The sequence below is a fragment of the Daphnia magna genome, linkage group LG2, assembly GCF_020631705.1.
Source record: "Daphnia magna isolate NIES linkage group LG2, ASM2063170v1.1, whole genome shotgun sequence".
NCBI classification, from domain to species: domain Eukaryota; kingdom Metazoa; phylum Arthropoda; class Branchiopoda; order Diplostraca; family Daphniidae; genus Daphnia; species Daphnia magna.
Genome location: NC_059183.1, coordinates 8571668 through 8585130, shown reverse-complemented (window position 1 = coordinate 8585130; position 13463 = coordinate 8571668). Strand labels below are relative to the sequence as shown.

The window sequence follows — 13463 nt, the reverse complement described above, 5'->3', positions numbered from 1 at the left end:
TTGTGGCCATCTGATTGCTAAAGAGATAATTCGTTGTTGTGTATTTACATTCTAATGTCTGTGAAACGAAAATCATACGTTACGTTATGATGCCGACTGAATTAGACACAAGATGTCTAGATTCATAACTTGTCTAGTCACATTGATATCGTAAAAATTTGGGTTTCGATGTGGGACGGATGCATTCGTGCAAGACTATCATTTTTTTCTGCAAGCTTTTGTCGTTGAAGGATCGTCCAAGGCCTCCGTCGAAAGTAAGCCAATTGTCGTGAATGCTGGTATGAATCGCCTTTCACACCAAAAATAGCAACCCTGATAGTAACCCAACAGCATGATGGTCCAGTTGGCGAACATATCCGTAGTCTAATCAAACCATGCGAAGTAATTAAGTTAGTTGCACATAGTATTAAAATTCATAAAGATTGTATGCAAAAAATGTCCGCGTTGACGTAGTGAAACTCGGCCCACAATCATTAGCTAACACGAAAGAATGAATGGGTCCCTGTAAACCACTAGTTAAAAGCTAAGCGGAAAAAAATGAACTGTGTCAGCTCCACGCACGATACGACGGGATCGTAAACCGTCATAAAAACGTCTTCGGAGGCACTCATCGGTTTATACGAAACATCGTGTAGTAGTAGAGAGCATAGGTATAGGTATTATTGGTGACGACCTCGACGTTTCACAGCCATCCTTTAAGACATAGGTGAAACGCATTCCTGGCATTGACGTAGACATTGCGGAGGCAGCAGTTATTCTGATCCTTGAGCCAAGTCCTTGTTAATATTTTGTAAAAGAATGCTGAATGACGAACTATAGAGAGTGGCGCGTAGGTCGCCAAGAACGACGCTTCTTCGAAAAAAAAGGGAAAGAAAACAACAAAAACATAAATTATGAAAGTTCGCACTAATATCTTTTACAAATTCAATTCGGAAACTAGTCGGTTTGTTATAAGGATTTCAATTGAAATTAATGTAAGTAAGTTATAGTTGTTTCCTTCATGAATAATTGAGATTTTTGTTGTCCCGTTCATAAACGGCTTGACATTCCGCGCTGTGCCAACTCGTTTTGCAATCAGTAAAAATTTTCGTGCAATCCAATTTTTCATCTGACGTCTAGGTAGTCAGCGCAATTGAGAAATGATGCATGGGGCGGTTTCAGGTCAGAGATTCTCCGTCATCAGACATCGCCAGACATCGTCGGGAATTTCCCAACAACATACTGTTATGCAACGTGCCCTCAATTGCTACAATCATTGGCGTAGCGCTCGTTTGATCGTCATCATTTCCTAAAATACGATCAACACCAACACAATCGAATGGTGTATACGAAAATCTAAATTTGAATTTGCTATTTACTTAATATGCGTGTTTTACTGGAACACTTAGCATGTCCCTGAACTACTACTACGAGCAGCGTATAGATTACGCCGTTAAGCTCTTCTGGTTGTTGCACGAGTACTCCCTGCACGATTCAAAAGGAAAATACAAATAGAAAAGCTGGATGTAAAAGTCCAGCTTTAATTATGCAATTTAGGGGGGAGGAGGGGTGGGATCTGAGAGGAAGTCAGTTCAAATTGGAGACGTAGAGACATCACGTTTCAGTTCCTCCAAGTTTGTTGTTGTTTTTCTCGGTTGTTTGTTATTTGTTGGTGTGGATCATATGCTGTTTGCTTTTTGGGCATTTCCAGAAGAAGATGACGCTAGCGAGATTCGATGGGTTCTAACTCGTTATCGGGGGTATAAAGGACCCAGGATTGAGCTACGATTTTCATTCGATCACAGATTCCCTGCTAACCCACAAGTCTGTAGAACACTGAAAGAGTTGTACTTTTTATTAATTACGTAGTGCATTTTACACAATTACGACGGATAGAACAAAAGGAAAGAAAATGTTGTCGGAGAAATTGATACTCCTTCTCCTGCTTGCAGCCACTGTTATGGCCATTCCACGTAAGTTCAATTTCGATTGGTTGTGTGCATGTTAACTTCATTTATCCGAAGATGCTTCCAGTCGTTATTGACTTGTTAACTATCTTATTATAATAGCTTATCGCCATAGTGCGTATCAGATTTCTTTATATGTGAGTTGAACTTTGACGATGGCCCCAGAAACTTGTCCTTCTTTTTAGTTCTACGAAACTGATTTAAAACATTTATCTTTTCTGGGTTTCTTAAAACAAGGACCCGATGACAGCGACGAGTCCAAGGACGACGATGAAGATGATTGCTTTCTGCCGGCCATGATGCCAGAAGCAAACCACTGTCGAGCATTCTTATCGCGCTGGACTTTTAAAAATGGCGCCTGCGAACAAATTACTTACGGAGGCTGCGGAGGAACTAAAAACCTCTTCGAAACAGAACATGCTTGCATCGCTAAATGCAATCGAAAAGGTGAGAGGACATCTAAACATTTCCCGTTCAAACCGGAATTAATATGATTTTAATCGACAGCTTTGCTCCGAGGATCGGATGCTCTAGCCCGGGCTGTACCTTCGCCATGCCAGTTGCCCTTGGCAACTGGACATTGTCGTGCTCATATTCCCAGTTTTTACTTTGATTCCGCGACTGGTTCGTGCCAACCGTTTACCTTCACCGGATGGTAAGCTCTTCATATCCCTGCTGGAAAAGCCGTCTTTTTATATATCAAATGTTATTATAGCAAAGGAAATGCCAACAATTTTATTTCCATGGAAGATTGCCAACGGACATGTAAAGTCAGGTTGTCTACAGCTGTAACTCTTCCGGCACCCGTTAAAGGTATCGTAAATTTGATAAAAACTTTGATTTCTATATGAAAAAAAAACTTGTTATCTGATGAGTAGATACTACAAAAAGCGTGAGCGACATTTGCACGCTACCGCCTGACAATAGCAAGAGCACAAAACGTGCGTGCATGGCGTTTATTCCATCATGGACCTTTAACGCAACATCGGGCAAGTGCGAAAGTTACGTGTATGGCGGTTGCGGTAAAACGGCCAACCTTTTCAGAACGGAAGAAGCTTGTCAAGCCACATGTAGTTCTTCAGCAAGTAAGCTTTTATTTAAAAGAAAAACTACTTCAAAATATTCATTCTCTATATTTTGATTCGCCGTATTCTTAGGGAACATCGTTCAATCGGCAGTTCGCAATCAGGAGTCGTGTCTTCTTCCGATCGCTAAAGGGCCTTGCTTCGGTTTCATGAAACGCTACGCTTTCAATAAGGTATGGTTGCATTAATTTTCACGACAATGTTCACGGGCTAGTGAAGAACAAATTGTTTGGTCCTCTAGGAGAAGAACAGGTGTGAATTGTTCACTTATGGAGGCTGCCAAGGTAACGGCAACAATTTCGCACGTGCAGATCAATGTTTCGAGGCTTGCGGTGGTGCATTGCCCAGTTTGAGTGAGTTGACTCTTAACAAATATTTTTTATGAATTACTAATCATCTTCATTTCTCAATTCAGCTGCTGAATGCGAACAAGTGACGTGCCCCATTTCTAATAAACGCTATTTTGAGAGAGGATGTCGTCCAGAATACAAGGGAAAAGCTTGTTGTCCAACGAGCTTCAGCTGTCGTAAGTTACCTTTGAATTTACCTGCAAGATCTGAATTTTACTTCATTTTCTTATCATTCTGACAGCTGATGATAAATCAGCAAAAGGTGTGTGCCACTACGGTGGGATCACGTACCAATTGGGCCAGAAAGTTGCAGCAGTTAGCGAAGATCAGCCGTGCAAAACCAATTGCTTCTGCGTGAGCAGCGTCGAACAGTAAGCGTATAACATTAATCTGGTTATATTTCAGTCATTTAATTGTGCTGATTTCTAATTTCAGTCAAGATGGAGCAACCATTAAATGCAGTGACGTGGAATGCCCAGTAGTCGATCCCCCCGCTAAAGGGAAAGACGGATGTGAACTCGTCACGAAACCCAATACGTGCTGCCCTTCTTATCAATGTCGTGAGTTGATATTTATGCATTTTCTTTTTTAATATTCCTTTGGCTGATATTAATGAAAATCTTTTAATGGTTGTTAACATTTGAACGATTACAGACGACCATTCGTCAGAAGAAAAAGAAGTCGATATCTGTTTACTGAACGGCCAAGAATACGTAAAGGGACAAGCTATTCCAACCGGAGATCCATGCAAGACTTGCACTTGCGTCGAAGGATTCACAGGTATACTACATCCACAAATGATTTCACAGCATTTATATAGTACATTGGTGATGTCATCAATTGACGCAGGTTTGAATGGCCCCGGTTGTCGGGAAACTCAATGCCTCATCGATAACCGTGTTGGATGTGTTCCAGTGTACACGGATAACGTTTGCTGTCCGACGAGTTACAAATGCGGTACAGAAGATCTGCAATTTTCGTTGTGTGTTTTTGTTTAATGATTTTAATGTTTCGTCATCAGCCAAAGACGCAGCAACTGCAGCTGAGAGCACGACAAGAATTATTCGAGTGGAAGGTGAGCCCGGAAAAGAAGGCGCCGTGACGTTGCCATTCTTGATTCCGGGAGGGAATGTTCGAAAATGGCAAGTGAAAGCCGCTCATTGCCTTTTACCCAAAGCCACTGGATGGTGCAGGGCATCTGTACCGTCATTTTACTACGATGCCGATCAACTCAAGTGCTTGCCTTTCATATACGGCGGTTGCAGAGTGAGTTTTAATTATTCCGGTGGCCATTAAAACTGGTCTGATATCATTCGTTTTGAACAGGGGAATGAGAATCGTTTCGCTTCGGAAGCCGAGTGCTTATCGACATGCCAACATTCTGACGAAGAAACTGTCGTGACTGAAACTCCAGGGGAGGCTAGAAAGACTACTGATGAAACTAGAAAAAGCTCATCGCCCTTCATTTGTAAGAAAACGTTTGAATGACGTTTTTGCTTCATGAGTTCGTACTGAAATTATTCTTTCAGCAAGTGGAGCTGCAATCACATTACCTGCAGTAGTTAGTGATGTTTGGGCAAAGCCAAAAGATGTTTCCGCCGTGTCCCTACGTTGTTCCATGCCGATGCGGATTGGACCTTGTCGCATGTCCATCGAAAAATTCTATTACGACGCTGAGAAGAACGACTGCCTTTTATTCTTCTACGGTGGCTGCAAGGTACACTTGATTGCGTTTATCATTTAATAAAAATGTGTGTGATGTAGGCATTGTTTTCATCGACTTCAGGGTAACTCTAATCAATTCGATACCGCCGAAGAATGCCGACAAACTTGTGGTGTTCAACCTAAAACGTCCACTGCCATCGAACAGCCCAATCAAGATATTGCCAGTAATACCCAATCATCATATCGTAGTGTGATTAAATGAGTACTATATTTCAGTATTTGAATCATAGGAGTGGCCAAGCAGAACGTGTGTGCATTACCGCAAGAGGCTGGCCCGTGCAAAGGTCAAGTGCCTGCCTTCTTTTACAACGCAGAGACTGGCGCTTGTGAAAGCTTCTGGTACGGTGGTTGCAGAGGCAATGGCAATCGTTTTGAAACTGAAACTGAATGCCAAGCACAATGTATTCCGGCTCCATCTGCTTCACCTTCCCTTACTAAGTCCAGTCGTGTCGCTTCCGTAGCTTCTTCCGGTAAGAAAAGCAAAACAAATTACCTGTGGGAAATGTAATTGTATGTTGGCATTTTCAACGTCTTTTCAGAAACGATTCCTGAACACTGCAAGCTACCAGCAGATATCGGTCCGTGCAGGGCTGCCAAACCCCGTTACCATTACAATGCGACGGCCGGTGAGTGTCAGCCTTTCCATTTCGGGGGATGTCGAGGCAATGACAACAATTTCCACACAATCGAACAATGTCAAAGCGAATGTACTGCTAGTGGCTCTGCCGAGCAACCATTGCTTGCGTCGTGGAAAGTGGAAGTACGAGCTCGAAAGGAAATGAGAGAAGGTATTTATAGATTAGAAAATATTTAGTGTTCAACTTTGACGCATATTTTCTGCTAACAGACGAGCACACCAGGTGTAAATTACCAGCAGATGTAGGGTTTTGTCGAGCTTTCAAAGAGCGATTCTATTACGACAGTATCGAAAATCAGTGCAAGACTTTCTCGTGGGGCGGATGTCAAGGAAATGCCAACAATTTTGCTTCTTCGGAAGAATGTTTAGCCACTTGCGATAGGCAGGGCACAGCGAGGGCGGCTGTTAGCGATCCTAAAACACCTGCACGATTCAGAGTCTCTCAGCGATTCAGGGCCAATCCAGTTGAAGAAATCGCCCTACCGGAAGTGGACACTAAGGAGAACGAACACGTAGAAATTGGTATGTTTAAAACTATCAATGTTTTTTTAAAAATGGACATGGAATAAAAATGTCTGTGTTGTCCTGTAGTCCCGAAAAGAGATCAGATGGTTTGCACGTTTGGCAACGAAACGTTGAACTTGGGCGATCGACTTCTACCGGAAGATCCTTGTGAGGAGTGCGTGTGTTCGACTCCACCGGAAATCACGTGTACTCGACAAACTTGCCCTCCTTTTCCTGGAAAGGACGAGGCTTTATGTACCGAAAGCTTTATTCCTGGACAATGTTGCCCGAGCGTTGTGTGCGTTTCCGCCAACCCACCAGTTATTAACGTCTGCCAGGTGAGTTCAATACTGAAAAAAAAAAAAACTAAAAAGATCAAATCACGACATTTATTGTGATTCTTTGATTAGGATGTCGTTTGCAAAGTGGGCGAGCAGTGCAAACCAAAATCCCGAGAAAGTCCTGACGGAAGTTGGATGGCTCCTATCGGTGTGTGTGTGCCAAACAGTAAAATGTAATTTTTCAAAGATTGTTTTTTTTTTCCAACGGCAAGTCATTAGACATTAGTTGATCACTTTGCCAAAATTCATCTCTCCCTAAACTTGCCAATTCTAAAATTTATATTAAAAGATAAGACATTTTATGTGACTCACACGCAGTGTTTAAAATCTACTGAATGTTCGTGTAAAACAAAAATATTCTTCTTTCTTTATTCATTTACTCGTACGTGCAACATGTTTCAACAGCGAAAGGTTCATAATTCACGAAAATAACTACATCAAAACCTTCTACAGAGTTATGCGTTACTTTCAAAGACTTGGCAACTTAGAACTTAAAATAAGGGGAGGAGTGCGAAACGATAGACGAGAACAAAATAAGATATCCTTTACGCACCCTGCCTTACGGAGCACAGGTAGAACAGTTTTGAGTACCAAATCCATTAGTTTCTTTCCACCATGCGTCGAAAAACGACGTGTTCTTTTTTATTTGTTTTTACGTTTCGATCTGTGAAAGTTTGACATGTTGGCCTTCTCGGACTCGGGGTTATCAAAGACATTTTGTTTAATGAACTATGTTTAGGATACGAGTGTCGTCGTCCTAATGGGGTACGTAAAGATTGGAGAGCGCTTTGTAAGATACCTGATTCAACAACGGCTCGTATTGCTCGCAATAGCATTCGGGGATTTGACTTCATCATGGAGTACACGTGCTCCAAGACACCGCAGATCACCTGAAGTCGGCAGCACACCTGCACTCCATCTTCTTACTGAATAAACAATTTAGTTTTCGTATTTATGATTCATTTGTTAGCCTCAGTCTCTCGAATAAAAGAATTGAAAGAGGATTTTGAATACAGGTCTAGTCCATCATATTCAAAAAAGATTAACAGTTAGAATTACCGAAAGATTTCCTTGTGCTTCATTTTGCCTAATGATTTATTCACTACTTTGAGAATTATCATTTGGTGAATCTTGTCATTGTCATTGTGGAATCTTGTTAATTCTTTACACATACGAAGAGAAGGGCCTTCTGTTTTCCCTTCAAAGTCATAGCTCATGTCGTGCCGGATGAGAAATCCGGATGAAAGAATAAGGGGAAAAAGCTGTGGAGTGCGCATGCGCTTTAGTGAAAGGAAGAACGTCAAGCAATGAGGAATGATCGGCATGCCAAGAGAAGTGTCCGGATACATTGAATCTTCAATTGCCTTTCGTTGATACAAGTCGCTTTCAAATTTTATTACGGAAGATTCCTTTGTTGTTGCTGTCAAAGAATAACAAACGAAACGTTCTGACTTGCGACATTTATTTTTGTGTGCTGAATTGATTTCCGAGTTCATGTCAACCTGTACCCGAAACACATCGGCTGCTTTGATGACTTCACATTTTTTCAAATTCAATCCGGCTAACGCAAAACGAAGTAAGTCTTATTTCCACGATGATTAAAACTTGTTATCTACTTTTCTTGCTCTTCATTTCCCCATTTCTTACGTATTTATTTTTCGTCAATTGATTTCTCGAAAAAGAAAATCTTTGTCTTCAACAGGTTACTTAACTATTCCTTCCAAAAAATGTATGCGTGTTTGTAAATTGGTCCGTTGCACGGTCTCGTGTGACATTTTATTCTTTTAGCTTTATTTTATCAGTATTGTTTTGTCCTTTTTACGTATATTTACGACATTAAAAATTTTCAATCGGGATCGTGAGTGGTTCCAATAATAACAGGGTAAGGTACTGGTTCTATATAAATGGTTGTTATTGGATGCTCATAACATAAAGGGTACGATTTTACTAGACCTGATGTGTTTTTTACTGTACCGCAAGCAGTTATTGCTATGGCGTTAGTTTTTAATTTTTTTTCTACTTCCAAAATTGAAATTCGAACGTTGGTGTTTTGATGACGCCGTTTCTTGCAGCAGGCGCCACCGCACAAACCATTTAAATGATACAGATCGCCTCGTTTCTGCTCTAAACATACACACAGCCGGTCGTGTGTTTATATGTATAAACCATTTTTACCAACACAAAAAAAAAATGGATACATTACAAACACACACATACCAGGCGAACGAGCCAGCGGGAGGGGAACGATATAGTGAGGATTATAAAATGACGCATTAAAAAAAAAGTGGCAGGCACTAGAGCGCGTTGACTGCTTTTTTTTTATTGAAAGAAATAAAAAAAAATGTGACCCCCTTTTGGTTCAATTTCAATAGTTTTGTCATAACTCCATTGATGGATAGCTGCAGGGAAGGGGCTTGTAAAAAGTTTGCATACTAAGTATAGACGGCAGGATTGAAATCTATATCGATGCGAGCACGAGTGAAAGAAAGAGAGAACACATCTATTTCTCATCCCTATATGTTTTTAGTGTTGCACCTACTGTATTTACAAGTCCCCCCTATTATCGGTCTACTCCCCCCTTTTCCCATTTTTGTAGTCCGTTGTAGACGACGCAACTGACACTAATAGGCAAACTAAAATGTTGACTCTTTTTTATTCCTTTTTTAAGTTACGCTTTTGAAAGCCTTTGCTTAATGCTTAGCATCTGCCTTTTTCCTTAGTCGTCGTTCATAGAAAAAAAAAAAGGTTTTAAAGTGCTTTCAAATCCGGTAGGATCGAGCCATTTTTTCAACCCCAATCTTAACGGCCACCCCCAAACAAAAAGAAATATTTTACTGCCAAGTTTTCCGTAATCGATCTCTCACGTCTCTTTTTGAAAAGCTGCTGATGCTAAATGAATTTTTCTTGTAAAATAATATATATTACACGCAGCCCAACTGATGTTTGTTTTTTTAACGTTTCAGTTGACATGCGGACGGACACCAATGCGGAATACAGAAAAAGCGCCGTACAGGCAACTCCGCAAGAGTGTGGAGGCTGTGGTAAATTCATCACCGATCGGTAAGTCCAAATTAATATCGCTGAAAATTAAATCTCATTCACTTTCGTAATTACCCATATGCAAATAAAGGTACCTCCTACAAGCACTGGATCTTTACTGGCACGAGGACTGTCTCAAATGCGGATGCTGTGATTGCCGGTTAAGTGAAAATGGATCGACACTCTACACGAGGGCCAATTTGGTTCTCTGCCGACGAGATTATTTAAGGTATCAACGCAAGAAAAATAGCCTTTTCAAAGTAGCACAAAAACTCCGAAGGCATAAAAAGCGACACGTAGGTCCAGAACCGTACATGGCACGTACATTATTATACGCTACTCGTATTCGTTCCCACGCGTTTGCATTGGTTTGTTGTCGCAAGAGATTGGATCGGCTATAGCGTACGCAATAAATAACGGGCAGAGGGAGACCAAGTCACGGGTCCCTCGATGAGCGAAATCTATTATCAGTTGACGACCTATATGAGAGTCATCATTCATCATGTTCTTATCAACGTCTAGTGATGTACACCCCAGAGCGCGGAAAGCCAAACAAGAGCGACAAAGGTTTTCATCGCTTTGGTTGGCTGCATTCCAGCATTTATCCAGATTTTTATTTTTTAGAAGGACGACGACATAGTAGACCTAGCAGATAAGTCCGTTTTTGCTTAACATGAAACCAATGAGCGGCGGTGCTATCCGAAATCCCTGGCGTCCGCTGATGCTTACCAAACTTGAGGGTTTTTCTTTCCGCACATATTTTCCCCCTCCTTGCGGCTGACTTTCTTTATGCGGAGGCGATTGAGCGGAAGAAATGCGAGCGGCGCCAAGGGATCCCGACATGGCTGGATGTTGACGCTCAAGTAATATTTAGTAGCCTACTTGGAAGAGGGACAAGGTTCGATGAATAGTTTCTGATATTTTCTTATCGAGGAAACGCTTCCGCACGACCGACTGTTTTGCTTCATTCAACCTTTTCGGCATCCTTTGGTATATATACAACGGGCTGAAAAGAGTATCTTTTACATACACTGTCGTGCGCTTTATGCGATATTCTTATTCGCATTTGCTGTAAATCCAATGATTTATTTTAGCAAATTTGTAATAATATTTCTATTTTAAAAAGGTTGTTTGGAACGACTGGGTACTGCGCAGCGTGCGGCAAAGTTATTCCGGCATTCGAGATGGTCATGAAAGCAAAAGGCAACGTTTACCATCTCGAATGTTTTGCCTGTCAAAACTGCAACCATCGGTAACGAATGAGAACGACTAGCATTTGTAATTTATAAAGCAAAATAACATTTTGGATGTTAACCGTTTGCACGGCAGGTTCTGCGTCGGTGACAAGTTCTACCTCTGCGACAACAAAATTCTGTGCGAATATGATTACGAAGAACGTTTGCTTATGACCAGCCTCGAGTTTCCTAATAAACGATCGTCTTTACAGCCACAACAGGTACCATGTCCTTTATTTTGCAAGATTGATGTAACCGTTACTAAATCATTTGGTTTCCATGTAGGGCTCCAATCAGTCAGCATTACTATCCCCCGTGTTATCTACGGATTGCTTTTCCAAATGATTTTTTAACGATATAATTTTTCATCCATCCATCATTTTTGAATCCTTTTAAACTGTACAAATAAAATTTTCCCTAGGACTAAAAACAAGACGTAAGTGAAACAATTCAACGCATAAATGGATGAAAAAAACTGGCCACTAATAACGAGTTTTTGTTTATTCGCCAAATCTATAGAGTTTTCATAGAACTAGACATTAAAATTTTGCACAGGACCTGAGATGCACTGTCTAATTCACAGACTGGAATGCAATTCTTGACGAAGAACTAAAGATGAATCGATTTCATCCACCGAACGGCAGCCTGTGTAACGTTGGTTAGTTGCATTAGATCATCCCAATATCTGGTAAATCTTTGACTAGTTACCTGCTAAGGCCATAGCTACATCAACCTCGGTTTTGAGCAGTTGTATAATATTTTTCACGCCCTCTTCTCCACTGTGGGCCAGTCCCCATAAAGCCGGCCGGCCAAAGAATGTCTTGCCGAGAAATAATATATCAGATACGGATTGATGACGTGCTAAAAAGATGGTACCCTATAATAGATATACCATTTTTGCACCAAGGGCTAAAGCTTTAAGAACGTCCGTGCCTTTGGTAACGCCCCCGTCCAGAAAGATCTCGCAACGTCCATTCACCTGTTTAACTATTGCTGGAAGTGCATCGATCTGAAAAAAAAAAGAAAGAAAAGATACACCCGTGTAGTGTAATGTAACAACTGCGTCTAATTTGATGTGGTTTTACAAATACCGTTGCTTGAACGCCGTCCAATTGGCGACCGCCGTGATTGGACACAGCAATTGCTGAAACTCCATGTTGCACTGCAATTTCCGCATCATCAGGACGAAGAACTCCTTTCACCACAATTGGTAATTTGGTGATACTAGGAAGGGGAAATAGGTAACAGAAAGAAAAAATCGAAATTTGAAACAAAATCTTCTTCGCATCTTTTTAGTACCTTTTCAGCCAGGTAATGTCTTTCCATGTTAAACTTGGGTCAAACATCACAGATGCATACGCTGCCAGACGAGAGCCTTCTTTTTTCTGAGTTTGAAAATTCGATTTCTCGTCAACATTGTTAAAATTGCCTAACCTGAAATAAGGAATATTTCAGTTTGCAATTCACTGTTGTGAAAAGTGAGATGGACCTACTTCAGGTGGGCTGGTAGGTCGAATCCGTGTCGTTCATTGATGAGACGTCGGCCTAGAACTGCCGTGTCAACTGTTACAACAAGGACTTTGAAATTAGCTCTCTCTGCACGCCGAATCAAATCGATAGTTGCCTGTCTGAGATCAACATCATAAAGAAAACGATCCGTAAGAATAGGCAATCATTTTAGAAGCTGAATTATTGTTCCATACCGATCTTTATAAATATAAAGTTGAAACCAGTTATTACCGTTCGGTGCGGCCGCAGCAATTTCTTCTATGCTGCTGGTTGCAATCGTGCTCAGAATATATACGATACCGTGGGCTGCGGCAGCTGGGTAATGGAATAAAAAGGAAAGCATGTATAATTGCTAGTAAAAATGTGTTGAAATTGTGAAACGGCACGAACCTTTCGCTGTTGCGCATTCGCCTTCCGGATGAGCCATTCTTTGCATAGCCGTTGGGGCTATTGAAAATGATATCGTGCAGAAAAGAACAACAACCAATGATTATCTACTCGTGTGCATTGAAGAAAGAAAAGATTCAAACTTGCCTATGCCAAAAGGAGCGGAGACGCTGAATCCAAGCACGGTAGTGTTCATTGAACGATTTTGCACGCCTCGTAACATTCGGGGCATTAATCGCCATCTTCAGAAAAATAAGTTTCAACAATAAAAGATGGAAAACAAAGCAAAATATGATGATATTACCGTTTGAAAGAATCACGATTTTCCCGTAGAGTTTGCTCTTCATCAGCCCCTGATCTGTAATATTCCAGAGCATATGACGGCAATACTTTTGCTGCATGCTTCTCGTAATCTTCAACACAGACAAACTTAAGAGCCATTTTATAAAACAAAAAATTGTTGGATACTCGCAGGAAGTGAAATTTTTTAATACCGACACTGGAGGTGTTCTCCCGGTTTCAACCACATAGCAACTGAAGATACCAACGGCCCATAAAACAAACAACCTGTTTTCCTATGGGTTGTCTAACTTCAACTAGAGCGTTGGGCAATGGGCGACCCAGGCTTGAAGTAGAACGGCTATCTATCGATTCCAAGTCGAGCGCCTTTCTTTGTCATGAATCAAGCCTAAGGTTATTCAACTC

At 41.1% G+C, this 13463-nt stretch overlaps 3 protein-coding genes across 3 annotated transcripts; 2 read left to right on the top strand and 1 right to left on the bottom strand.

Moving 5' to 3' along the window:
* Nucleotides 1-1763: 1763 nt before the first annotated feature.
* On the top strand, nt 1764-6943 carry LOC116917908 (papilin). Its single transcript, XM_045169770.1, has 21 exons — nt 1764-1952; nt 2184-2393; nt 2454-2601; nt 2662-2759; nt 2825-3031; nt 3104-3204; nt 3273-3384; nt 3447-3557; nt 3623-3752; nt 3817-3941; nt 4036-4161; nt 4231-4338; nt 4403-4647; nt 4708-4849; nt 4911-5098; nt 5168-5270; nt 5337-5576; nt 5646-5894; nt 5954-6265; nt 6335-6585; nt 6658-6943. The coding sequence occupies exons 1-21, from the start codon at nt 1892-1894 to the stop codon at nt 6763-6765; spliced, it is 3375 nt and encodes a 1124-aa protein (XP_045025705.1). The 5' UTR covers nt 1764-1891; the 3' UTR covers nt 6766-6943.
* A 238-nt stretch (nt 6944-7181) lies between these two features.
* On the top strand, nt 7182-11716 carry LOC116917937 (LIM domain only protein 3). The gene is made up of 7 exons (XM_032923566.2): nt 7182-7353; nt 7422-8164; nt 9552-9648; nt 9719-9856; nt 10754-10879; nt 10957-11083; nt 11148-11716. Exons 2-7 carry the CDS (start codon nt 8083-8085, stop codon nt 11205-11207), a joined length of 630 nt encoding a protein of 209 aa, XP_032779457.1. The 5' UTR covers nt 7182-7353; nt 7422-8082; the 3' UTR covers nt 11208-11716.
* LOC116917930 (hydroxyacid oxidase 1) lies at nt 11346-13363 on the bottom strand. The gene is made up of 10 exons (XM_032923551.2): nt 13063-13363; nt 12906-13000; nt 12762-12818; nt 12566-12686; nt 12356-12490; nt 12162-12296; nt 11954-12086; nt 11755-11871; nt 11571-11682; nt 11346-11507 (listed from the first exon to the last, which is right to left on the bottom strand). Exons 1-10 carry the CDS (start codon nt 13197-13199, stop codon nt 11440-11442), a joined length of 1110 nt encoding a protein of 369 aa, XP_032779442.2. The 5' UTR covers nt 13200-13363; the 3' UTR covers nt 11346-11439.
* Nucleotides 13364-13463: the final 100 nt, after the last annotated feature.

Excerpts from the sequence above, each read along its gene's own strand:
- LOC116917937 (XM_032923566.2), top strand. The coding sequence starts at position 8,083 with ATGTCAACCTGTACCCGAAACACATCGGCTGCTTTGATGACTTCACAT. Across the intron at positions 8,165-9,551 it reads TCCGGCTAACGCAAAACGAA|TTGACATGCGGACGGACACC; the intron begins GTAAGTCTTATT and ends TTAACGTTTCAG. Across the intron at positions 9,857-10,753 it reads TGCCGACGAGATTATTTAAG|GTTGTTTGGAACGACTGGGT; the intron begins GTATCAACGCAA and ends TATTTTAAAAAG.
- LOC116917930 (XM_032923551.2), bottom strand. The coding sequence starts at position 13,199 with ATGGCTCTTAAGTTTGTCTGTGTTGAAGATTACGAGAAGCATGCAGCA. Across the intron at positions 13,001-13,062 it reads AATCGTGATTCTTTCAAACG|ATGGCGATTAATGCCCCGAA; the intron begins GTAATATCATCA and ends ATTTTTCTGAAG. Across the intron at positions 12,297-12,355 it reads GACCTACCAGCCCACCTGAA|GTTAGGCAATTTTAACAATG; the intron begins GTAGGTCCATCT and ends TCCTTATTTCAG.
- LOC116917908 (XM_045169770.1), top strand. The coding sequence starts at position 1,892 with ATGTTGTCGGAGAAATTGATACTCCTTCTCCTGCTTGCAGCCACTGTT. Across the intron at positions 4,648-4,707 it reads TCATATACGGCGGTTGCAGA|GGGAATGAGAATCGTTTCGC; the intron begins GTGAGTTTTAAT and ends CGTTTTGAACAG. Across the intron at positions 5,577-5,645 it reads CGCTTCCGTAGCTTCTTCCG|AAACGATTCCTGAACACTGC; the intron begins GTAAGAAAAGCA and ends ACGTCTTTTCAG.